This window comes from Chiloscyllium punctatum, chromosome 12 (assembly GCF_047496795.1).
Source record: "Chiloscyllium punctatum isolate Juve2018m chromosome 12, sChiPun1.3, whole genome shotgun sequence".
NCBI lineage: Eukaryota > Metazoa > Chordata > Chondrichthyes > Orectolobiformes > Hemiscylliidae > Chiloscyllium > Chiloscyllium punctatum.
In genome coordinates this window covers 73634448-73661867 of record NC_092750.1, presented here as the reverse complement: position 1 = coordinate 73661867, position 27420 = coordinate 73634448, and the positions used below count along the sequence as shown (strand labels likewise).

Here is a 27420-nt window from a genome sequence, read left to right as displayed (position 1 = left end):
CTCCAATTCAACTGGGTCAACATATCCATCCTAGGACAAGCCAAATAAACACATACATCAGAATTCAATCCATAACTCCACTAACAAATATGTAGAGTTAGACCCAATACACCAATCACTAAGAAACAAAACTGGAAATGATACCACCCACCCCAGAAAGTCTGGACACTTGAATAGCAAGCGGGATAGAACACGTTTCACCGGAAGTGCACTGATGTTACCTGCTATGATGATGAAACGTATGCAAACTTTCCAACTCAGCGAGCAAGTCAACAACCTCATTCATCTAAGTCCCTGGCACTAAGAGAGTCTCAGTCAATATTGGGGAAGTTAAAATCACCCACTGTGACAACTTTGTTATTTTCACATCTTCCATTGATTTACTTACATATCTGTTACTCTATCTCCTGGTAGCTATTGGAAGACTGCTAGTGTAGCAGAATGATTGTACCTCGATTATTCCTGAATTCAATCCATACAGGCATTGGTGGATGAGTCCTTCAAGATGTCTTTTCTTTGTCACAGCTATGACGTTCTCCGTAATCAGTACTGCAACTTCCCCCACCTCTTTACACATCGATCTCACATGAAATATTTAAACCCTAGAACGTTCTGCTGCTAGTCCTGCCCTTCTCAACCAAACTTTTGTAATGACTACAACATTGTCATTCCATGTATTAATCCAGGCTGTTAGCTAAATACAATGTGTTCATTAACTTGGTCCTGTCAGTTCTTCCTATTAGACTTAATTAACTTAACGTTGACCATTTACTCAGTTACTCCACATACTGACCTCCTGCTCTGTTCCTCACCTTCCCGTTACAATAGTTTAAAATGGAATGAAATCTCTCATAAGGGTAACGTATAAACCCAAAGAAAACTGCAGTAGATGTCCAACTTCCACGAATGCAATTTGATGAGCAAGTCATGAAGTATAAATCATTTGAGACATTTCCTCTTAACTTCCTTGTTCTATGAAAATATCCTCATTTTGGTATCAAGACTTTGAATAGGATCTATATAAAATTAAGCTAATTCAAGACCAGCTCCTACAGCGAGATGATGTGTCCCCATCAAGGCGATTGGCATAGGATATGACTCTTCTCACATTCATTCTTCTGCTATCTGGAATTCTGAATGGTTTGCTTTTGCTTATCTTTTTATATTAATTAAAATAACTTTGGTCTTCTTTATGAAATGGTTGATATAAAAATAACTATCCTAAGATTGTGGACATTTTTGGCAAAGCAAGAGCTGCCTTATGGTGGTGCTTGCAGTGGCCATTATATTTTGATGGTACAGTATAGCAGTTTGGGTGCATTGCAAGTCGCTTCAGACAGCAGCCAAATGTTAACTAGAGGTGCAGAATTGGGGTTACATATGGATATCTATAGATAAAAATGGCAGATTTCTTTCCCCAAAGAGCTTCTGTGAATCAGTTGAGGTTTTATGACAATCTGACAGCTTCATGGGTTGCACTTTCATAATGTTTTCACCGATAAACAATTTTCACTTGCCAAATTAAAGAAAAACAAATTCAAATTCACAAACTGCCTTGGTGGGATTTGAATTCATATTTTCTAAATTATTAATCCTATTCACCATGTCTTGCAAGCACAAGAAAATGAACAAAAAAATTACCTGGTTGATGAATACAACTGAAACAATCCTTTTTGGGGTTATGAGAAGTGAACACATGAGATTGCAAAGTTTATTGTACTGACCTGCGCAACTATGATACATCGGGAGAATCGAAAAGAAACCTACAATTTAAGTGAAGCCCAGTAAAAGAGATTAGTCTGTTGGTAAATGCTACTCTGGTAAGGTACACAGCACAGCATTATGACAATGACACTTCACCCACAGATAATCAAGATAACATTAAATTACTTAGATGCAACTAATACTTGTGTTTTTTAAAAAACAATCTTACATTAAAGTATCTTGTACAGTTAAATGTATTAAAAATGATATCTGCTTTATGTTTACCATAATCATTATCAAACTCTGAGACAAAACTAGAATGATGTCTATACAGCGAAATGCTGACCACTGTCTGACATCAATCACCTTGCAGAAACTGATGATTATAAAGGAGTTAGCTTTATGCACAACTTTAAATGGGGTTTCCAAAAAAACACTAAGACATTTGTTGTACTGATTTCTTAACTCATTTTGTAGAGGGTTCAGTTAAAAAAAAAAGTCCAATCATAGATGGGTTATGGAATTTTGTCCAGTTTCTGTTTCTGTTTGCCATTTGAGTCAAGTATTTGAACAAGCCTTGGCTTGGGTAGAAACTCTTGACTCTTGCAATATGTGGTAGCAGCAAAGAACAGAAGTATGGAAATAGACCTTGTCAGATCTATATATTTCACAAAAGAAAACAAGCCAAGCAGCTTATAAGGAAATCAGTGGTTGTTTGAAGTGAATATTTTCACAAGTCTTCACTGTTCCTTTTACAATTATACAGGATACAAAATACCATATAACCAAATCAATTCACTCCAAGTACATTTGTAGAAATTGCGTGTACAGCTTATATGCAGAAGAATCAGGACCAGCACCAGTAATTTGTCAGCCTTTTGAGAATGCAATCTCCCAAACCTGTCCAATAGTGAAGTGGGAGAAGAGCCCATTTTTGCTTTCTATCAAAAATCATCAAATTGAAGCAATTTTTACTGAGTAATCATACTATTTACACATTTTTATGGAAGAATAAAGGGAGCATGGAGGAAAATACTGAGGGACATCAAATTACCTAACATGATTGAATTTTGGATTTGGTTCACCCTTACAATCACATATAATTTGGAATGGTACAAATCTTTCAGACACGTGATGGTAGGAAGTTAGTGCGAAGAAAAAAATTGCAAAAGGTGAGTTCATTAAAGTAAGAATGTGATAACGTCAGATGCAATAACAAATCTCCAGATGTAGAAAATTACTGAAACTGATTCACTCGTGCCAATTTTCAATAACCCACAGATGGTATGGTCTCAAAGTAAAATAATTCGCTTTTTGGCACTTTATCCGAAAAGGACAACTTGAGAGCCAAGATGTTATTTTCAGACAGTTCTTTCTGATTTCAATGGTAGCATACCTCCCCTTGCTGAGCTTCCTTTACATTTCAATTATGCTAATTAATTGCTTTATTCAAAAAGGACACTTCAAAAAAATGAATGCAAATTAATGAATTTTCTGAACTAACAGCAAAAATTGCATCTAATTCATCACCAGTTCAAATTCCTCCTCTAATTGTTACAGCCACCACCTTGAGTTAAAGAAACATTAAATCCTGCTGAAGTTGGGCTATGAGCACCACAGTTGCACAGGCCTTTATAATCTTCTATTTTCTGCCACGCTTATTTTCCAAACAAATTGAAGGTGCTGCAGTTAAACAGTTTGAAGTACTACTGATGATACCTGCAGCAGTAAAGTCAATTTCATTCCCATTCAATTGGATATCTATTGATGGTCTCTTAAGATCCTGATGAAAGACCTTGGAATGCAATGTGCTCTGCTGCTCCAGAATCATCTCCATCACTTTTGCTGCTCTCTGGAAGTAAAGGCATATCAGACAAGTCTTCTTTGTCATCTTCATCCATACTAGGCCAAGCTACTTGATCTTCAACACGTTTCAGCCGTTCATTCAAAGCCTTCAACGCCAACTGTCTGGGGGTAAAGAGCAGAAAGTAAAAAAAAAATTCAATGTGCAAATCAGTTCAAACATTCACCACACACCAAAAATAAAAGCATTTCAAATCTAGTAAGTTATACTAAGCACATTTAAATGCTACTGATTTTTATTGTTAAGTGACTATTATTCTTACCTGTACCGTTAATTGCTCGCCCTCCCACCCCACCTCCCAACAAACTATTGATAAAGTTAGAATTAAAGCCAATTCTAGGAATGTCTACATACACAACACCTCAGGATGTGAGTTGGGAATGGAAAACTTGTGCCTGACAGAAATAGAAACTCTGGTAACCCCTTCAAAGGTAAAACTACTTGGGGATGTCCAGTACCCACTGCAAATGCAGAGCCATTAAAGTACAAAATAACTGATAGCAAGAACCATTTTTTGCATTTGATTTCAAAGAAATGCATTTTTCAGAAGTCACTTGCTTCTGCCTAATTTGTATTCAAGGAGGTTACACATACTACCCAAGATTAAAAGTAACATCTTCACATTCATCCATTGCAGGTGTTCCAGTTCACGTCTTCAGATTCAATCCATCTTTAGTCAGAAGCAAAGAAATAAAAGAAGTTTGGAACTCTCACTCCATCTCATATAACACTACACCGCCACCAGTTTTCCACAAATGCAAGTTTTTATTTTAAGGACAACAGTAGCAGATTTGAAATACTATCTCACAGTGACCAGTTTCCTCCTCTGGCTACAGGAATTCAACAAAATTTGCTTGGATTAATTCAGTTCCTAGGCAGAAGCACCACAGTACATTTAATGATACTGCATTGAGTCTGTAAGAGGTGGAAGATTTTAATTTGGCATGGTAAGAGGCACATATATCAGCTGAGTTTTTACTTTACATCTGCAAATGTGATACCTGATCTGCAGGGCTCAATGCCATCATCTGCTGAAAGAAGTGGAGAAATGTTCCATTTCTCTCAGTCTATCAATCATTTTCTAAGTCAGCAAGCATGGAACATTGGCCCACCTCTAGAATCCTGGAATTAAAATGGGAGAGGCCAAGTACAACAACAGTTTGAATACAGGCTATACTATTCCACTGCAGTAAAAATTTGATCCTGGCACAGATCAGTTAGCTCAATGAGTTGAGCATTGAATTCCAGCAGTGTTTTTTTTCCTGTCTTAACACAGATTAGGTAGCTCAGTTTCAAAATTTAAGTATATGCTTATATCTGAATGCTAGGTTCTTCTAAAATTGATAAAATAAAATGATCAATGTATATAGGCTGAGAAGAGAACCATATGAGACAACATTTGGAGCCTTATCACATTGTCCCAGTTAGTTTTAGCTAGGTTAAGGGAAGCATCCAAAAGGCATTCACACCTCTTTCAAAACTCATCCAATTTAGAATTGGATCTAAATGTATCAGATATTGTGATGTGATATTGTAGATTTTAGCTTTGGGTACTGAGAAACTATTTCAAAATATTCAGGCAATTTAGAATACTTTAGCTATCAGAGATGCACAGCTCCAACTAGCAGTAATCCATCATGTTCCTGACTTTTGTTTTAAAGGAACACAGCCTTTCATCATGTGGTCAGAATAGTGATCCCCAGGTTGGTGAAAGGCTGAGCCATTGCCACTGAAACTTACCCCTGTTGGAGAAAGTTGTGGCACCTGTGTTGCTACTTACTACTTACCTGCCCAAGCCAGATATTCAGTGCATATTCTGTAGCTTCGAGCTCTCAGAAGAGCAATGGTGATGGAGTGAGCTAGTTTAGGTAATTAAAAAAAAAATCTTGAGGATTTGGCCACAATCTAGATGGCACTTCAGTGCAATGGAAAGAATCTTTTCAGAAGGGCATCTTTCAGGTGAGACATTAACTGAAATAAGGATTGTGGTTAGGTGGAGATTATAGTGCAACCTGAGGGCTGTTGAGACAACCATAAAGACCACTATGCTTGGAGTTCCTCAACAAACATAAACATGGTTATGCCTCAGTTGGGCTGTTACTGAAGATTCACTCACAGTTGAACAGATTGGCTCCACGCTTAACTGAACCAAGGCATTAAAGCATAATAGGAACAAAAGGAGGCTGTATGTAGATCTTGAGGTGTTCTGCTATTTCATAAGATCATTGGTGATTCTTGGCCGCACATCCCTGAATCATTTTACAATATTGAACACAGTTTTGAATATACTCAATAATGGGTCACCCAGAGACCTTGGGATAGAGAATTCCAAAGATTCATGTCATGAAGTGAAACCTCGCCATCTCGACCTGAAATGCAACTTCCTTATCCTGAGAATGATTAATTCTAAATGTTTCAGCCAGAGTAAAACAATATCTCAATATCTATCTTGTCAAACTGTTTAAAAATGTTACACTTAAACAAAACTTGCTTAAATTCTAAATTCTAGGACTACAGACCCTTTATACTCAATCTCTCTCCATCGGTCAATCCTGCCATTCCAGTAATCTTCATTGCACCTCTTCTAAAGTATATCCTTTCTGAAATTCAGACACCAAGCCTGTACAAGAAATTTCAGGCATGCTTTCACAAAAGCTTCATTTTATTGCAGCAAACTCGATTACTCCAACTTTAATGAAGGACACGGATGCCATTTGCCTTCTCAATTGAATATAGTACTCATGTTAACTTTTAAATTCATGTACGAGGTTACCCAAATCCTTCAGAACACCAATATTTAACAACGATCTTAGCTATCTGTAAGAATAATAGGGTGGTTATGGTAGGGGATTTTAACTTTCTAAACATAGACCGGGACTGCCATAGTGTTAAGGGTTTAAATGAAGAGGAATTTGTTAAGTGAGTACAAGAAAATTTTCTGATTTAGGATGTGGATGTACCTACTAGAGAAGTTGCAAAGCTTGACCTGCTCGGGGGAAATAAGGCAGTACAGGTGACTGAGGTGTCGGTGGGGGAGCACTTTGGGGCCAGCGACCATAATTCCATTAGATTTTAAAAAGTGATGGAAAAGGATAGACCAGATCTAAAAGTTGAAGTTCTAAATTGGAGAAAGGGCAATTTTGATGGTATTAGGTAAGAACTTTCAAAAGCAGGTAAAAGGATGGCTGGAAAATGGGAAGCCTTCAGAACGGAGATAACGAGAATCCAGAGAAAATATATTCCTGTTAGGGTGAAAAGGAAAGGATGGTAGGTATAGAGAATGCTGGATAACTAAAGAAATTGAGGGTTTAGTTAAGTAAAAGAAGGAAGCGTATGTCAAGTATAGACAGGATAGATCGAGTGAATCCTTAGAAGAGTATAAAGGCAGTAGGAGTATACTTAAGAGGGAAATCAGGAGGGCAAAAAGGGGACACGAGATAGCTTTGACAAATAGAATTAAAGGAGAATTCAAAGGGTTTTTACAAATACATTAAGGACAAACAGGTAACTAGGGCCCCTCGAAGATCAGCAAGACGGCCTTTGTGTGGAACCGAAGAAAATGGGAGAGGGGTGCCGGAGGACTGGAGGTTGGCTAACATGGTGCCACTGTTTAAAAAAAGTGGTAAGGACAAGCCAGGGAACTACAGACCAGTGCACCTGATGTTGGTGGTGAGCAAGTTGTTGGAGGGAATCCTGAGGGACAGGATGTACATGTACTTGGAAAGGCAAGGACTGATTTGGGATAGTCAACGTGGCTTTGTGCAGGGGAAACTATGTCTCACAAACTCAACTGAGTTTTTTTTGAAGAAGTAACAAAGAACATTGATGAAGGCAGGGCAGTAGATGTGAGCTATATGGACTTCAGTGAGGTGTTTGACAAGGTTCCCTATGGGAGACTGGTTAGCAAGGTTAGATCTCATGGAATACAGGGAGTACTAGCCATTTGGATACAGAACCGGCTCAAACGTAGAAGACAGAGGTTGGTGGTGGACGGTTGTTTTTTGGACTGGAGGCCTGTGACCAGTGGAGTGCCACAAGGGTCAGTGCTGGGTCCACCACTTTTCGTCATTTATATAAATGATTTGGATGGGAACATAGCAGGTACAGTTGGTAAGTTGGCAGATGACACCAAAATTGGAGGTGTAGTGGACAGCGAAGACGGTAACCTCAATACAACGGGATTTTGGTCAGATGGACCAATGGGCTGAGAAGTGGCAGTTGGAGTTTAATTTATATAAACGGGAGGTGCTGCACTTTGGGAAAGCAAATTTTAGCTGGACTTACACACTTAATGGTAAGGTCTGAGGGATGTTGCTGAACAGAGACCTTGGAGTCCAGGTTCGTAGTTCCTTGAAAGTGGAGTCGCAGGTAGATAGAATAGTGAAGGCGGAATTTGGCATGCTCTCCTTTATTGGTCCGAGTATTGAGTACAGGAGTTCAAAGGTCATGTTGTGACTGTACAGGACATTGGTTAGGCCACTGTTGGAATATTGTTCGCAATTCTGGTGTTCTTCCTATCGGAAAGATGTTGTGAAACTTGAAAGGGCTCAGAAAAGATTTACAAGGCTGTTGCCAGGGTTGGAGGATTTGAGCTATAGGGAGAGGCTGAACAGGCTGGGGATGTTTTCCCTGGAGCGTTGAAGGCGGAGAGGTGACCTTATAGAGGTTTACAAAATTATGAGGTCCATGGATAGGGTAAATAGACAAAGTCTTTTCCCTGGGGTTGGGGTTTAGATTAGATTAGATTAGATTACTTACAGTGTGGAAACAGGCCCTTCGGCCCAATAAGTCCACACCGCCCCGCCAAAGTGCAACCCACCCATACCCCTTACCTAACACTACGGGCAATTTAGCATGGCCAATTCATCTGACCTGAACATCTTTGGACTGTGGGAGGAAACCGGAGCACCCGGAGGAAACCCACGCAGACACGGGGAGAACGTGCAAACTCCACACAGTCAGTCGCCTGAGGCGGGAATTGAACCCGGGTCTCTGGCGCTGTGAGGCAGCAGTGCTAGCCACCGTGCCGCCCAACTAGAACTAGAGGGCATAGGTTTAGGGTGAGAGGGGAAAGATATAAAAGAGACCTAAGGGGCAACGTTTTCACTCAGAGGGTGGTACGAGTATGGAATGAGCTGCCAGAGGCTGTGGTGGAGGCTAAGTACAATTGCAACATTTAAGTGGCATTTGGATGGGTATATGAATAGGAAGGGTTCGGAGGGATATGGGCCGGGTGCTGGTGGGAATAGGTTGGGTTGGGATATCTGGCATGGACGGGTTGGACCGAAGGGTCTGTTTCCGTGCTATACACCTCCATGACTCTATAACTTACTATTACTCACTCAGGAGGGTTTAAACTTGAGTGGCGGGGTTGGAAACCAGAGAAGCAGGTCAGCAAATGGAGGGATTGAGAGGAAGGTACACATTAGGACTAGTAAATCAGAAAGGAAGGACAAACACAGACAGGTAAATGAATGCAACGGTACTAATGGGCTGAAGTGTGTTTATTTTAACACAAGGAGTATTATAGACAAGGCAGCTGAGCTTACAACCTGGATCAGTAAAAGGTACAATAATGCTGTGGCCATTACAGAGACTAAGTTGAGAGAGGACAGATCTGGCTACTCAACTTTCCAGGGTTTCATTGTTTTAGATGGAGATAGGAAGATAAGAGAATGGAGCTGTTACACAGATCACATCTGCACCCAGAGAGGCTCATCCACTGAGGCAATAAGGGTAGAGCTCAAAAATAGGATAGGTGCAGTCACTCTGATAGGATTATACTATAGGGGCCCCAATTGTTAATGAGATATTGAGGAACAAACATGTAAGCAGATTATGGAAAGATGCAATCACAAGGTTATCATAGTACGTGACTATAGCTTACCCAATATTGACTAGGACTTCCTCAGAGCAAGCAGCTTAAATGGGGCAGAATTTGTTAAGGGCATCAAAGAACGTTTCTTGAAATAGTATTTGGATAGTCCAACTACATGAGGGGCTATACTGGATCTTGTATTGCTAATGAGCCTGGCTAGGTGACTGACCTTTCAATGGGAAGCATTTTGTAAACAGTGATCACAATGCCTTAGGTTTTAAAATAGCTATGAATAAGAAGTTGGACCTTGCAAAAAGGTATTAAATTGGAGGACGACAAATTAGGTCTATATAAGGCAGGGGCTACGGAGTATTAATTGGGAGGAGCCGTCATCAGGCAAGTCCACAATAGACAGTTAGGAGTTGTTTAAAGACCTAATGATCAGAATTCAGGATTGTTCCAGTAAGGCGGAAAGGCAAGGATGGCAAATTAAGGGACCCTTGGATAACAAGAAAGGTTGAATTTAGTTAAAAGGAAAAAAAAAAGATTTAGGAACTTAAAACTGAACAGGACATGAGAGGAATATAAAGAAATCAGGAAAGAACACAGGAGGGAATTAGGAGAGAAGAAGAGGCCATGAAATTACCTAAAGTTAAAGTGGAAAAGTGTGAGGTGATTCACTTCGGAAGTAACAGGAATATAGATTACTGGGCTAATGCAAAGATTCTTGGTAGTGTAGATGAGCAGAGAGCTCTTGGTATCCATGTACATAGATCCCTGGTGATAGGGTTGTTAAGAAGGCATATGGTGTGTTCGCTTTACTGGTAGAGGGACTGAGTTTTGGAGGCACAAGGTCATGCGCTGCAGCTGTACAAAAAAGTCAGATGCGGTTGCACTTGAAGTATTGTGTACAGTTCTGGTCACCGCATTATAGGAAGGAAATATATAGAAGCTTTGGAAAGGGTTCAGAGGAAATGTACTAGGATCTTGCCTGGTATGGAGGAAAGGTCTTATGAGAAAAGGCTAAAGGATTTGAAACTTTTCGTTTGAGAAAAGAATGTTGAGAAGTGACTTAATTGAGACATCAAAGATAATCAGAAGGTTACATAGGGTGGACAGTGAGAGCCTTTTTCCTCAGATGGTGATGGCTCGCACGAGGGGGCGTAGCTTCAAACTGAGGGGCGATAGGTATAGGACAGATGTCAGAGGTAGTTTCTTTACTCAGAGAGTAGTAGGGGGCGTAGAATACATGGCCTGCAACAGTAGTAATAGACTTGCCAACTTTAAGGACGTTTAAATGGTCATTGGATAAACATATGGATGAAAATGGAATAGTGTAGGCTAAATGGGCTTCAGCCTGGTTCCACAAATTGGCACAACATCAAGGCTAATGTAATGTTCTGTGTTCTATGAAAGGGATGTTTAAGAAACTATTAGATAAGAACATGAATATGCAAGAAATGGAGGGTTATGGACCAAGGGCAGACAGAAGGGTTTAGTTTAACTTCACGTCATGTTCAGCACAACATTTGGTCCATTTCTATGCTGTACAGTTCTATGTTCTATTTCAAAAATATTGTGAATATTCATATTCTTACTAACTAGCTCATTGTCCACTTAATTAAACTGTCTACATTAACAGACTGTGTCCTTCTCACAGCTTACTTTCCAACCTAGCTTTACATCAAAGCTATATACTACGTTCAGTCTATTCATCAAATTATTAACACAGATTGCAAATGTGATTCCTATCCCAAGCAAGCTGAAGTACAAAACTAGACACGAATACTTTTGTTTGATTAATGTTAGGTTTATTAATAGGATGCTACATATCTGCTTTTTACTAGCTGTGTCCCAGCAGGCGCTGAGTACTTCGTGAAACAACATCTTCACCTTTGTATCTTAACAACATTGTTCATCATCAGCAGTCCCGTGCAGATGAGGACGAATCTCTTCCACTCTCAAGGTGAGTCTGTAGGTGGTTGTACAGACTATTACAGCTGCCACAAGCTCTGTTACACTTGGGATAGATGGTGGTTATGGGAAGGAATAGATGGGGCATTGTTGTGGGCAGTATGCTCAGTTTGCTGTTTTCGCCTGGCTTCCACTTTGTTCCGGTGCAAGTGTCGAGGTGCTCAACACCTTCCTGGATGCTCCACCTCAACTTTGGAGGTCTTGGGTGTCTGTAGGAATACTGCCCTTTACCAATGAGGCCTTGAGCATATCATTGAAGCGCTTCCTCTGTCCATCTGGGGCCCACCTGCGGTTTCGAAGCTGGGAGTACAGCACCTGCTTGGGGAGACTCGTGTCAATCATGCGGACTATGTGCCCAGCCCGTCGTAGCTGATCAAAAGTAGTTAGTTCCTCAATACTGGGGATGTTAGCCTGTTTGAGGATGCTGGTGTTGTGCATCTTTCTTCCCAGCGAATTCACAGGATCTTAGCAACATAATTTACATACTACTAAACAGTAAATAGCTGAGATCTCATTGCTGATCATCGCACTGGTCCCCTGGAAACAAGCTGACAACCTGAAAATGATCTATTCATTCCAACTCTTTTTGTCCATCAACCAATCCTTTATTCATGCTATCCTCAATCCCATGTACCATGCTGTATGATGAAACTATGATCCTCTGGGGCTGAAAAAAATGACATCCCATTATAGTTTGCTCTGACAATCTTGAAGTTTTCCAGGTGTCAGCTTAAATGAGAATACTGCCACTAACTACAAGTAAAAGGCTATCTGACTCCAAAGATGAAGCAGATAATCTGGACTCTCACTGCAGGGAGAATAGTTCTGAAGGTGTAGTGATGAAGGTGCTACCTTTTAGGTAAAACATTAAGTTGAGGCCCTGTCAAGTGAACATAAAAGACTCCCTGACACTATTTAAAGACAGAGGGAGGGAGGGAGTTCTCCCCGGTGCTCCGGTCAACATTAATCACTTAACTAACTCTTAAAAGCATCAGCGGGAATCTGCAGTGCATATTTCCTACAATACAAATTACTAGGCTTCTGAAAGTGAAGGGCTTTGGTTCATCCTGAGATTATTAAAGATTCTACATAAATGCAAGCCTTTCTTTCAAAAGATATGTTTATCACAAAGAAGCTGTGGTGTAAGCCAAGTCATGAGAATGATGATTCACTTGTGTAAAATAACTACAGCTGAAAAGTATTACATTGTCATCAAAACTCTTTGGAACCTTCAAGTGTTCTTCACAGAATTGAGAGAATAATATTTAACCAGAACAATGGAGTACAATTAAAATCAGCTCATAACACAAACACTATTTGTTGCAAAGAACCATTTCCTGCAAGGATAGAACAGAATTAACGGATGCATGTATTTCACAAAAATGCAAGGAACCACTGGAGTATCAACCTCAAAAGCAAAAACCAAGTCTTAAAATGCAGCAATTCAGTTTCATTTTAACCCTTTAATACAGTCACAAACCATATGCATGAAATAAATCTGCTATAATCTTACACTAAACAAACTCCATACAAAAGTTTCAAGTACCTGTCTATAAAGCAGAGGGAGAGAAGCCAACCTACTTTTGTCATCCCATTTCCCTATCCCCGTATCAATCGAAGCAAACACTCAGACGCAGTATGGCTTTACCTTCTCCATCTTTATTCCAGGCCTTGGAGAGAGAGAACGGTCACCCATGTGCACAGAAACACGAGTTTTCAGACTTCTCTCGAACAGCAGATTCTTAAGGAATGATATAGTCACTTAGGGGGAGCAGCATCCATAATGATTGTAATGGTCACCCAATCAGCGAGCATCAACAGTAAAGATTAAGTCACAATGGATGTTCCTCACCTTGTTAACTTGCATTACACAATGGATGCTTTTTACCTCATTAACTCACTACCATTGCCTCCAGCATTCATTGTTTACTGCAAGTTCTTATCTGGTCATAAATATGATTACTAAACTAAATAAGGTCCAATGTTATGATGCTCTAATAGGTGCTGAAGATGAGAGAGGTCCTGTGGAGACAGTGAATAATCTCTCCATTGGGTTAAATAATCAATGGAATGGTTATTCCAGCCAGGAACATGCCTGGATAATACAGGATAATCGAAAAATCATTTAAGTCCTTCGATTAAATTCCAGCCTCTAACTCACTCACAAGTAATCAATATTCCACAGATTAGCTTGGCCTTAAATTTTTTCTGTTCTTCTTTTATCCTTTCTCCTCACCATTATAGATACTCCGTCTAATCTGTTTTAGTTTTTTCACTAACTGGGGTAGGTCCTTATGACATCACAGCTATTTGCTCAAGATCTGTGCTCCCAGAATTAGCGTTCTCCTGTAGCCAAGCTGGCCCAGTGCAACAATAACATCGGCACCCATCCTGCATATGCAGAAATCAGAACAACTTGGTCTTTTTTGCTTCATCGATTACAGCAGTGCCTTTTTAATAAAAATCTGCTCAAATGACTTTTCTCCAGTCCTTCAGAGAGTCAAATGGTTCCAGATGAGGTTTAAAAATAATTGTCTGCAACAAACATTATTGAGCCAAATACAGCAGTAGACAATTGAGCAAAACTGAGTTCATTTGGAAAACCTTCATGGCTGGACTCATACGTTATACATGAGAATACAGAGGTCAATGATTATTGTTCCAGGTGCTCCCATGTCACCATCACTGAGCTTCCTCCTTTAAAAAGCCACCATAGTTTATAATCGGTTCCACTCCATTCACAATCCATAAACACTGAAGTCAGTCGTTTTGTTGGTGTTCTGTTTAAGTAACCCCAGGTATGGCTGCTTATGAAGCACTCAAACACGTCAGACAATGACCACTTCTTTCTAGACAAAACCCAACCACTTCAACTCTATCAAAATTCCCCCATTAGTGAATCGGTCTAGCCTCATCAACAGCTACGCAAGACACATGAATGATTGCGGGCAAGTGCTTGGCAGCACAGTGGTTAGCACTGCTACCCCACAGCACCAGGGACCTAGGTTTGATTACAGCCTTGGATGAGCATATGGAGTTCGCAGATTCTCCATGTCTCTGTCGACTTCCATCACGTGCCCTGGTTTACTCCCACAGTCCAAAGTGGATTGATCATGGCAAATTGCCCCATAGCATCTAAGCATGTGCAGGCGAGGTAGAACAGCCATGGAAAATTCAGTGTTTTGGTGGTGGTGGGGGGAAATCCTGTTTGGGATAGTGTATAGGATGGGCCGAAGGGCCAAAAGTTAATGATAATGTTTGATAGCTGCATGACCTTGTACTCTGAATCCAGACTGGTCTTCTGTACTAGCAAGCAGCTTTGGCTTCTGCATCTGTTTGTTACACTGTATGAGAGAGAGTTTTGTTCCAAGTTGTTGGACTTCACTTCGGACTGGAATCACAAACAGTATCAAGAACAACCTAAGCCTCCAGACCAGCCATTGATTGAGGGGTCCCCAATGTGCAGGAGGGTGTGAGGTTCATTGTTTTCCTTAAAGGGCAGTGAATCAAAATCATTAAATTAGATATTTACATTTTAAATGAACTGGGGTTTGAAAATGTTGTGATGCACAAGCCATCTGGATGAATGAGAGAATGGTTACAGCACAGGAGAAGGCTGTTCATCCAACCATGCCAGTGCTGACCCTCTGTGAGGGAACAGTTCCCCTGGTACCAATCCCCTACTGTCTCCCCAAAGCCCAGCATATTTTTTTTCCATCAGATTGTAATCCAATTTCCCCTTGAAATCCTCAATGGAAGCTACCTCCACCATACTCACTAGGCAGTGCATTTGAGAAACTAACCCCTCATTTTGTCAAAAAAGATTTTCCTTGTATTTCCATTACTTCTTTCAACCACCATAAACCTGAACTCTTTGGTTATTGATTCTTCCACCAATAGGAATAGTTACTCCCTATCTGCTCCATCCAGACCCTTCAAGATTTTGAAAAACTCAATCAACTCTCTTCTCAACCATCTGTTTTCTGAAGAAAAGAGTCCTAACTTACCCAATTTTTTAATATAACTGAAGTTTCTCATCCTTCGAACTATTCATGTGTTTTTTTTCCCCGTTGTCCCTTTATATTATTTCTTCATATTATTCCTAAAATGTGGAGTCCAAAACTGGACATAGCAATCCAGTTGAGATTGAACTAATATTTTATACAAGCTAGAACAGAATTTCCTGGTCGTTATATTCGATAAGCCTGCATTGATAAAAACCAGGTGGTGTCTATTTTATTAACCATGCTCTCACCCTGTCCTGTCACATTCAATTATTTATGTACATATACACCAAGTTCCTTCTGTTCCTGTAACCCCCATTAACATTTTACCTCATATTTTGTATTACCTTTGCATTCTTCTTATCACTGGTCTGCAACAAATTTCGTCTGGCAGTTGTGTCTACCCACAAACTGTCTCTCTTTAGAATTCTAGGTAAAAATAAGGGCTGCAGAAGCTGGAAACCCGATTCTAGAGTGGTGCTGGAAAAGCACAGCAGTTCAGGCAGCATCCGAGGAGCAGGAAAATCGACATTTTGGGCAAAAGCCCTTCATCAGGAATACAGGCAGAGTGCCTGGAGGGTGGAGAGATAAATGAGAGGAGGGTTGGGGTGGGGAAAAAGTAGCATAGAGGCCCCCACCCTCCTCTCGTTATCTCTCCACCTTTCAGGCACTCTGCCTCTATTCCTCTTTAGAATTCTACACTTTCTTCCTCATGGCTCACAATATTTCCAAATTTTGTATAATCTACAAATTCTTAAACTTTTCCCTGTACACCAAGGCCTAGATCATTAATATATACAATGTATCATTAAAACAAGTCCAAACACTGATTCCTGAGGAATCCACTATAAATCTTCCAGTTTGAAAAGTATTCACTAACCACTACTTTGTTTCCTGCCAATTAGCCAATTCTATGTCCATTTTGCTGCTGTCCCTTTTATTCAATGAGCTCCAACTTTGCTCACAAGTCCACATGCGACACTGTATCAGATGCCTCCTGTACATGTACAAAACAGCAGCACTGCTCTCATTAATCCTTTGTCACATCATCAAAAAACATAAATGTTAGTTAAACATGATTTGCCCTTAGTAAATCCATGCTTTTCTTAATTAGTAGGCATTTGCCCAAATGATTATTAATATTCTCCTGAATGATCATTTCTCGATCATTTCCCAAAACTGAGGTTAAACTGAGGCCTGTAGTTGCTGGGCATATCTTTAGACTTTTTTTTGGACAATTTTCAAATTCTGCAGTCCTCTGGCACCACTTTGGAATCAAAGAAAGGCTAAAAAATTGGGCCAGTGTCTCCACAATTTCTAGACTCATTTCCACCGGTATCTCTGGATACATTCCACTGGTACCTATCACCTTTAAGTTTAGACAGCCTACTTAAGCCCTTCTGAGAATGCTTATACGGTATAAGCAGATAGGGAAAATGTTTAGTTCTGATTTTGTGAAATAGGAGGTTCAGTTGAGCATTACTCAGATCAGATTAGAGCTTATAGTTAACAATGGGGTGCTGGAGGCAAGGGTAATGGGTTAACAAGATGGAAAAGCATTCATTATGTACACCCATTTAACAAGATGAGGTAGCATTTAGTATGTGAGGTCAGTTTAACAAGGTGAAAAGTATTCATTATGTGAAGCTAGTTATTCATTGTGTAACAGCAGGTGGCTTAATCTTAACTATTGACACTCGCTGATTGTAGCGGTCAATCAACTAATATGTATGTTGCCTTAGTTGGATGCTCCTCCTTGTAAAATAACTTTATATTTCATTGAGAAATTGCTGTTCCAGAGAAGACTGTGAATTCGTGTCTCTGTGCACATGGACGATCGTTCTCTCTCCAGTGCCCGGAATAAAGATGAAGGAGGCAAAACTATACCGTGTCTCTGAGCGTTTTGTTTCGACTGAGGGGGTAAATGGGACGACAGTATTGGCGTCGTCAGCAGGATCCAAACGAATAGGTAGATGGAGTCAGCGATTGCCTGGAACACTGGTATCTCAAGATGGACGGCCCACAAGGTAAGATTTTAAACCTTGGTCCCACTCGATACTCCTGTGTGCCAGAGATGGTTCCCTCGTTCAATCACTCTCTATTGTACAGATTCCTCGAACAGTAATTAGCTCAGTCGAGAGAGAGACAGCTTCGCAAGCATGCTGGCTGGCAGAGGTTCAAGTCCTCTGTGTGGTACTGGGGTTCAGGTCCCCAGGGGGCGTGATTAAGGTTCGTGTCTTCTATGTGGTGCTGGGGTTCAGGTCCCCTGTGGGGGGGTGGGGTGGGATTGAGGTTTGAGTCCTCTGTGCAGTACTGGGGTTCGGGTCCCCTGTGGGGGGTGTGATTGTGGTTCCAGTCCTCTGTGTGGTACTGGGGTTCAGGTTCCCTGGTAGGGGTGTGATTGAGGTTTTAGTCCTCTGTGTGGTACTGGGGTTTGGGTCCCCTGGTGGTAGTGGGGGGGTGATTGAGGTTCAGATCCTCTGTGCAGTACTGGGGTTTGAGTCCTGGGGGAGAGGGCTGGGGTGATTGAGGTTTGAGCTGAAAATGTATTGCTGGAAAAGCGCAGCAGGTCAGGCAGCATCCAAGGAACAGGAGAATCGATGTTTCGGGCATGAGCCCTTCTTCAGGAATGAGGTTGAGGTTTGAGTCCTCTCCGTGGTACTGGGGTTAACTTCCCTTGGGGTGAGTTTGTGTTGATGTTTGAGTCCTCTGCACAGTAGTGTGGCCTGAGACTAGGAGGGTTCATTTGAGGTTCAAGTCCTCTGCACTGTGCTGGAGTTCGAGCTCTCTGTGTTTAATTGGGGTTCGAGCAAAGTAAGAAAGGTGTTAAAGTCCCCTTGTGGCAAAATTTGAGGCTCTGCGAGTCTTTGTTCTGGGGGAGAGAGAGTGGCATGGACTGCAGCGCCATATGGTCTGCTGCAAAGCCTCTCTCTTTTTATAAATGTAATTTCATTGAGGGGATGCAAAAAAAAGAAATGCTGCAATTAAGTTTGCACCAATACTTGAGTTGAAAAAGGAAAGTTTCAATGTAGATTGTGCCATGCTGAGATTGTTTGATGTTTAAAAATCTTGTTTTTTTTTAGAATACTGGTTTGGAAAATCCTTTTAAGTAACTGTTTTGCCTTGTTTGAATCAGGATCTCGATTCAATGTATTCTGTGGGCTATGTAATGGGGCAGATTTTGTTTTTACATTGAAATTGTATAACATTATGTCCTTTTTAAAATTATCAAACTTGTAACCTTAAAACAAATTAATTGAGGACCTTGAGCCCCCAATTATGCTTGAAATTCTACAATGCCTGTTTCAAAAAAAGTTGGGTCAGTGCTTTAGCCAGATGAGAGTATTGTATTAAAATATCTTTGCTGTTGTGTTTTTAATGCACAGCATTCACAAAAAGAGTACATTTTGAGTTTGATGTTTTAAGATTTTAGAGAATATTAGATCTTAAAGCTGAGCTGTTTAAATTCTGTTAATCATTGTTAAGACTTCATTGGCCCCCTTCATATTGCAAATTCAAAGAGTGTTGATCTCTACCAAGTTGCACTGTAATTCCGACTGTTTTGTTTGGGAAGTTTCATTTGGAGAACATATCTTAAAATATTCTGCATTTGTTTCCCCAAGAATATTTGAGATTTAAATCTGAAACTGCTTCTTCAAATGGAGGTGGTAAAACTATACGGCGTCTTTGAGCATTTTGCTTCGACTGAGGGGGGAACCGGGACGACACTTCCAGTGTCTTAGTTACCTTCTCTTTCACAATTACCTGCTCAGCACCTTCTCCCTTGATATCGACAGTGTAAACTATTTGTTTAATACTTCAGTTATGCCTCTCTTCTTTTCTGGTTCCTGAGCTGCCCACTCCTCCCCTAATCACCACTTTTAACAAGCATGTACGTGCCTATAAAAAAAATTAAGATTTGCTTTTATGTTAATTGGCATCACCATAAACCTCTAACGCTCATCCAGAGACTTCAGTCTGCCCATCCTCATTCACCTTCAATCTAGACATCCACTTATCTAGCCTTAGTACCTCATCATCAGAATATAACAGACAGGACCAGCCTCTGCTACTCAGCTTGCTTACTTCTAAGTTAGATCATTGTAGGTGCAATCCATTCTGCAGGGATTTGAGCACATAATCAAGTTGGGTATTTCAGTGCGGTGTAAGGAACTGAAACAAAGTGGTTATGTTTCTGGACCCATAATCCAGAGACACAGAACATTATCTGACGAGTTGTGAGTAGTGCTGAACATCCCCACTTTTGGCTTTATGATGACATTCATGAAGCACCTGGAGATGGGTGGACCCAAGACACTGCTCCCAGGAACTCCTCTATTGATATCCTGGGATTGGGAGATTTGGCTCTCAACCACCACAACCTCTCATGCTCAGCATTGAGAATCACCCCATCTTTCGCCATCAATTCACACTGACCCCAGTTTTGCTTGGGCTTCTTAATGTTACAGTTAATCAAATGCTGTCAAATCTCATCTGTGGGATTCAGGTCTTTTTTTTCCAGTGTTTGGTAAAGAGATTTGGAGCTGGATAGATTTGATTGAACCCAAATTGAGCAATGTTCCAGGATCATTTTGAGAGAAAGACCCAGATGCTTCGATACCCAAGTTTCTCAACAACTTTGCAGCAAGGTGAGAGTGGAGATAGCACAGTGCATTAGAACTAAAAAATGGAAACAGTCCGTTCAATTTAGTGAGACCGTTGAACCAACAATCTGTCCTGGACCTGACCAATAAATGCCACAATCTAAAAGGCACAACAATGCCTCTTCTTCATCAGGTGGCTTAAAAAATTAGACAGATCTATAAGAACCCTCAGCAACATTTACAGATGCACTACAGAAAAGCATTCTATTCGGGTGCATAATGGCCTGGTATGTCAACTGCTCTGCCCAGGATGGTAAGAAACTACAGAAAGTTGCATGCACAGCTCAGATGGTGACGGAAGCTGACGTCCGATCCATGGACTCCATTTATACTTCTTGTTGATGCAGAAAGGACCCCTCCCACCCCGATAATGCTCTCTTCCAACCTCTTAGCAGGCAGAAGATACAGAAGCTTGAACACATGCACCAACAGGTTTGAGAACAGTTTCTTTCCTGCTGTTATTAGACTGCTGAATTGATCTCTCTAACTTCAAATAATGTTGATCTTGCTTGTGTACCTCCTGTGCAATGTAACTTTGAATACCTTGCTCTGTCTAAGAGCCCTGTGATCTGTATGTTCTTGTTTGCTATGATCTACCTGAACTGAGTCAGAGAGATTTACAGAGGAGAAAGTGAGGACTGCAGATGCTGGAGATCAGAGCTGAAAATGCGCAGCAGGTCAGGCAGCATCCAAGGAGCAGGAGAATCGACGTTTCGGAAGAAGGGCTCATGCCCGAAACGTCAATTCTCCTGCTCCTTGGATGCTGCCTGACCTGCTGCGCTTTTCCAGCAACACATTTTCAGAGGGATTTACAGCATGGAAACAGACCCTTTGGTCCAACTCATCCATGCTGACCAGGTATCCTAACCTATCTAGTCCCATTTGCCAGCACTTGGCCCATATCCCTCTAAACCCTTTCTATTCAAATACCCATCCAGATGTCTTTGAAATGCTGTATTTGTACCAGCCTTCACCATTTGCTCTGGCAGCTCATTCCATACACGCACCACCCTGTGTGTGAAAACATTGCCTCTTAGGTCCCTTTATATCTTCCCCTCCCACCCTAAACTTATGCCCTCTAGTTCTGGACACCCCCACCCCAGGGAAAAGACTTTGTCTGTTTATCCTATCCATGCTCCTGTAAAAGGTCACCCCTCAGCTTCCAACTCTCCAGGGAAAACAGCGCCAGCCTGTTCAGCCTCTCCCTATAGCTTAAATCTTCCAACCCTGGCAAAATCCTTGTGAATCCCCAGAATTGCACACAATATTCCAACAGTGGCCTAACCAATGTCCTGTACAACTGCAACATGACCTCCCAACTCCTGTACTCAATACTCTGACCAATAACAGAAAGCATACCAAACGTCTTCTTCACGATCCTATCTACCTGCGACTCTACTTTCAGGGAACTATGAACCTGCGCTCCAAGGTCTCTGTTCAGCAACACTCCCCAGGACCTTACCATTAAGTCATGCTCTGATTTGCTTTTCCAAAATGCAGCACCTCACATTTATCTAAATTAAACTCCATCTGCCACTCCTCAGCCCATTGGCCCAACTGATCAAGATCCCATAGTACTCTCAGGTAACCTTCTTCATTGTCCACTACACCTCCAATTTTGCTATCATCGAAAAAGTAGTAATTACGTCTCCTACATTCACATCCAAATCATTTATATAAATTACGAAAAAAGCAGTGTACCCAGCACCGATCTTTGTGGCACACCACTGGTCACAGGCCTCCAGTCTGAAAAGCAACTGTCCACCATCACCTTTGAGCCAGTTCTGTATCCAAATGGCTAGTTCTCCCTGTAATGTATAAGATCTAACCTTGCTAACCAGTCTCCCATGAGGAAACTTTTTCGAACGCCATACAGGTCATGTCCACCACTCTGCCCTCATCAATCCTCTTTGGTACTTCGAAAAATTCAATCAAGTTTGTGAGACATGATTTCCCACGCACAAAGCCATGTTGACTATCCCTAATCAGTCCTTGCCTTTCCAAATACATGTAAATCCTTTCCCTCCAGATTCCCTCCAACAACGTTCCCACCACTGATGTCAGGCTCACCGGTCTTGTCCTTACCACCTTTCTTAAAGCAGTGACACCACATTAGCCAACCTCCAGTCTTCCGGCACCTCACCTGTGATTATCGAACATACAAATATCTCAGCAAGGGGCCCAGCAATCACTCCCCTCGCTTCCCATGGGGCTTGCAAAACAAACCTTTTCACTTAATTAGGTGGATGTGAATACAATAAATCAAATCAAATCACACAATTGGTGTACTAGCTCTTTCTGTTCCACTTTCCTTTAGATAGCTTTCTAAGCTGTTCTTAAATATTGTCCTCACCTCTGCTTCTGGCACTATGGTAGTAAAGTTTTGGCCTAAATCTCTTGTGTATCATTCTATATTCACTCCTTCATTCCATATTCCCTCCTTCATTCCAGACCTTTCAATTAAAGGAAAGTTATCTTCTTTCTATCCTAACACATCCTGTAATGTAAATGTCAGTCTGTAACCTCCCATCTTTTGTTGGAAAAGACAGTTTGTAAGTTTCTTTTTAGTTTGCTCACATTAAGCTGTCTCTTGGTTTTTGTTTATATTCGTTCATGAGATGTGGCTGTTGCTGGCTGGGTCAGTGCATATGAGGGCAGTTTAACAATCAACCACATTTCTGTGGGTCGAAAATCACACATAGGCCAGACCAGGTTAGGACAGCAGCTTTTCTTTCCTAAAGGACATTAGTGCCGCATTTTCAACATCCTTCCCATAAGTAAACAATTCAAAACTGCACTCAGTACTCCAATTGTGGTTAATTAAGGGTTTGATACAGATCACATCTTAACTTTTGGATTCCGTACATCTTTTTTCTTTATCAGCCTCATCCACTTTAGGTTCCATATTTAACTCTGGTGAACCCTAGCTCCCCAAATACTTCTACACTTAGGCAGCCACTAACTCCCTTTCATCAAAACTACATTCAAAAGTAAAATGTACCCTCACGCTTAGTTGATCTATCACTAAACTTGTAACTACCCAACAACTTGTATTAACACAGCACCTCTGACACTGTAAACCATTTTGAGGCACTACATAGATGAGCTGTAACGCAAGTTGACATTGAGCCACACAATAAGATGCTGGACCAGATGATCAAATGCTTGATCAGGTTGGTAGATTTTAAAGTGCATCTGAAAGAATAAAGAGATTTTGAAAGATTTAGGGTGGGAATTTCAAAGCTTACAGTCTAGGCAACTGAAGGCACAGTCACCAGTGGGTACAACTTTAAAATTGAGGGACACTTGAACATAAGCCTTTAGAGCAGGAGTAGGCCATTCAGCCCCTCGGGTCTGCTCTGCCATTTCGTACAATCATGGCTGATCTCATGTCAGCCTTAACTCTCCTTTCCTATCTACTCTCAATAACACTTCAGCCCATTACTATTTAAAAAAAAGTTACCTCCTCCTTAAATTTACTCAATGTTTCAGCTTTCACCACACTATGGGTAGTGAGTTCCACAGATTTATGACCCTTTGAGAGAAGTAATTTTGAGTCATCTCTTTTTAATCTGCTACCCCTTACCTTAAAACTATGACCTGTAATTCTAGATTGCCCCAAGAGAGAGAAATGGATAAACGCCGATGTCTTAGAAAGAGGTGACCTTATAGAGGTTTACAAAACCTTGAGGGGTATACACAGGGTTAATGGCAGGTATCTTTTCCCTAGGATGAGGGATTTCAAGACTACGGGGCACAGTTTTAAGGTGAGGGGAAAGGTATATAAAAAACACATGAGGGCAATTTTTTGTTTTACACAGATGGTGGTTTGCGTGTGGAATGAATTTCCTGAGGAAATGGTGGGTGTGGGCACAGTTACAATGTTTAAAAGACATTTGGATAAGTACACGAATAGGAAAAGTTTGGAGAGATATGGGCCACAAACAGGTAAGTGGGACTAGTTTAGTTTGGGATTACGTTCAACAGGGACTGGTTGAACCGAAGAGTCTGTTTCCATGCTGTATGACTCTATAATGCGAAGAAATTGAGGAATTTGAAAAGAAGGATGAGAATTTTAAAATGAAAACACTGGGAGCCAATGTAGGTCAGTGAGCACATGGAAGAACTTGGGACAATGAAGGATATAAGTGGAAGTTTAAATGATCTCACATTTTTACAGAGCATAATCTGAGAACATAGAACAGTACAGCACAGAACAGGCCCTTCAGCCCACGATGTTGTGCCGACCATTGATCCTCATGTAAGGTAAACCTAATGTACGAACCCTCAAATTTCTGTGACCATATGAATGTCCAGCAGTCTCTGAAATATCCCCAATGACCTTACTTCCACAACTGCTGCTGGCAACGCATTCCATGCTCTCACAACTCTCTGCGTAAAGAACCCACCTCTGACATCCCCTCTATACTTTCCGCCAAACAGCTTAAAACTATGACCCCTCGTGTTAATTTCTGCCCTGGGAAAAAGTCTCTGGCTATCAACTCTATCTATGCCTCTCATTATCTTGTACACTTCAATTAGGCCCCCTCTCTTCCTTTTTTCCAATGAAAAAATCCGAGCTCAGTCAACCTCTCTTCGCAAGATAAGCCCTCCATTCCAGGCAACATCCTGGTAAACCTCCTCTGAACCCTCTCCAAAGCATCCACATCTTTCCTATAATAGGGTGACCAGAACTGGTCACAGTATTCCAAGTGCAGTCTAACCAAAGTTTTATAAAGCTGCAAGAAGATCTCACGACTCTTAAACTCAATCCCCCTGTTAGTGAAAGCCAAAACACCATATGCTTTCTAAACAACCCTGTTCACTTGCATGGCCATTTTAAGAGATCTATGTATCTGCGCACCAAGATCCCTCTGTTCCTCCACACTGCCAAGAATCCTATCCTTAATCCTGTACTCAGCTTTCAAACTCGACCTTCTAAAATGCATCAACTCGCATTTATCCAGGTTGAATTCCATCTGCCACCTCTCAGCCCATCTCTGCATCCTGTCAATGTCCCGCTGCAGCCTACAATAGCCCTCTATACTGTCAACGACACCTCCAACCTTTGTGTCGCCTGCAAACTTGCTAACCCAACCTTTAATCTCCTCACCCAAGTCATTAACAAAAATTACAAAGAGTAGAGGCCCAAGAACAGAGACCTGTGGAACATAGGGAGGGAACATAGTTCATTGTAGGCTCTGCAGACAACTGCATTCATCTTCTGAATACTTAGCTCGAGAAATATTTGACAAGCAGAACCGACAATTCCGATGATATAGAACTGGTCACTGTCTGAGTTCAGTACAAACGTGTAAAAACAGTCCGTGTATTTTCAGATTGTGTCACCAGTTGTCAGCATGTAACTGGCAAATAGCAGGACACAGGATCGACCATCTAACATGGTTATGTTTGTCAAGTGCAATCTTTCTTTCAAAAACTCATACTTTACTTTCAATTATTTTCTCTTTAACTATTTTATTAACAAATGTTTTTAGAATTTCCACCAGATGTTTTACTAATTAGCTTCAGCTAGTATTCCAGAATTCTTTGATGTACTTTTTCAACACCTGGCACCTCGCCTCCATGAGCTGAATTTTCCCTTTTTTTTAAACTTTTATTGCAGTATTACACAACACACTTTCAGCAATTCAAATATTTACCAATTCTCTCAATACTTTTTTCTGTTCTCCTGTCCAATCCTGACCAATATTGACTGAGCTTAAAAAATGTGTTGCTGGAAAAGCGCAGCAGGTCAGGCAGCAAAGGAGAAGGAGAATCGACGTTTCGGGCTTAAGCCCTTCAGGCTGCATCAAAGGATAAGGAGAATCGATGTTTCGGGCATAAGCCCTTATGCCCGAAACGTCGATTCTCCTTCTCCTTTGATGCTGCCTGACCTGCTGCACTTTTCCAGCAACACATTTTTAAGCTCTGATCTCCAGCATCTGCAGTCCTCACTTTCTCCTAGTCCAATATTGACTGACACCTGTATATTTCTAGATAGGATCACTGGATTGAACTGGTCAATTATCTCCTCCCTTACTTGGGAGGCACCAACATCAAATGTAACATTACTACAGCCATCCTGGCTCAAATTAGTTAGCAGAATTCAAGGTTAGACACTAGATTCATAGAATTGAACTAGTCACTATCAGTGCCCTTGGTACTTAGCTGGTTTTCAATCTCCCCATATTCATCAAAACACTGAAATGGCATGTGTATTACACAATCCCAACCCTCTGACAAAATCACACGTACTAATCATTTGCTAAACTGGTACAGACATAACAGGCTTCCCTACTCTAACAATTCTTTGCTTAAGTTTCTGTCTGGCCAGATAGTGCAAGAGAAGCACTATCAATGCACGTTTAACACCCTAAAACCTTCCTAAGATCACATTAGAGAATGGAAATGGAAACTTTTCTTTAAGTACCTTCTGCGTTCTGCATCCTGTGGGTCAGTACCAGGCAGACTTATTGTAATGGATGATGGTGCCCCAACATCATATCGCTTGACTGTCTTCTTACATATTCTAATCTTCACCAGGACACTGTAGATCACATTGGCCACCACAGAGACGAGTGGCTGCAGAATCTCAGGGAAGAAGGTGGCGAACGCAAAGTGGTCAGACATGTCCCCTCGGCCACGGCTGTGTTTTTGGTAGAATCGAAGGTAGACCCAGCTGGAGAGGACTCCGTACCCGTAAGATGCCAGCAGTGGGCTGCTGAGAACCGTGGTGAGCCGCAGGACCCCGAGAGCCACCAACACCGCCATGGGGACATCCTTCATCCGCAGCTGGGGCACCTTCAGGACCACCGTGTCACCCATGGTCTGTTTCAAAGCCACCAACACCCCACCAGCGAAGCCCCCCATGCCATGGATGCGCACAGTGAATAAGTAGTCCAGGTTGAAAGTGGCCATGTAGGTGAGGAGGTAGGAGAAGGCCCCGAGGACGCCCACCGCCACATTGAGGACAGTGAAGAAGATGAGCAGCTCCAGGGCGCCCCAGAGGGGTTCCAGGAGCGCCCCGGCCAGCAGCACGGCCCCCAGAGCCAGCGCCACATCCCAGATGTGCTTCTCCACCACGGCGTGAGTCAGCAGCGTCCAGAGCCAGCAGTTCGGTGGGAAGAGGTACCCCGGGGTGACGGCCAGGCCGTGTCCCGTGTCAGTCAGGAACGAAAGGCCGTACAAGGCGAGCACGGAGCCGCACAGGGCCTTCACCACCACGCTGCTGCTGCCCGCCGCCGCCACCAGCTGCTGCCGGGCCGCCGCCACGAAGCGGCTCATGGCGGGGCCCAGGAACCGGCGGGTGCCGCACCGACCACCCCCCCGCTCCAGACCAGCTCAGCCCACCCCCCCCTACAGTGCCCGCTGCCCGCTGCCCCTTGTGTC

General features: G+C 41.8%; 1 protein-coding gene across 1 annotated transcript; it reads right to left on the bottom strand.

Annotated features, from left to right (window-relative positions):
* Positions 1-1697: 1697 nt before the first annotated feature.
* Positions 1698-27359, bottom strand: tmem115 (transmembrane protein 115). Its single transcript, XM_072582778.1, has 2 exons — positions 26462-27359; positions 1698-3672 (listed from the first exon to the last, which is right to left on the bottom strand). The coding sequence occupies exons 1-2, from the start codon at positions 27313-27315 to the stop codon at positions 3480-3482; spliced, it is 1047 nt and encodes a 348-aa protein (XP_072438879.1). The 5' UTR covers positions 27316-27359; the 3' UTR covers positions 1698-3479.
* Between the last annotated feature and the right edge of the window lie 61 nt (positions 27360-27420).

Coding starts and splice junctions, on each gene's coding strand:
- tmem115 (XM_072582778.1), bottom strand. CDS start 27,315: ATGAGCCGCTTCGTGGCGGCGGCCCGGCAGCAGCTGGTGGCGGCGGCG. Junction 3,673..26,461: donor CAGGATGCAGAACGCAGAAG/GTACTTAAAGAA, acceptor CTTTACCCCCAG/ACAGTTGGCGTTGAAGGCTT.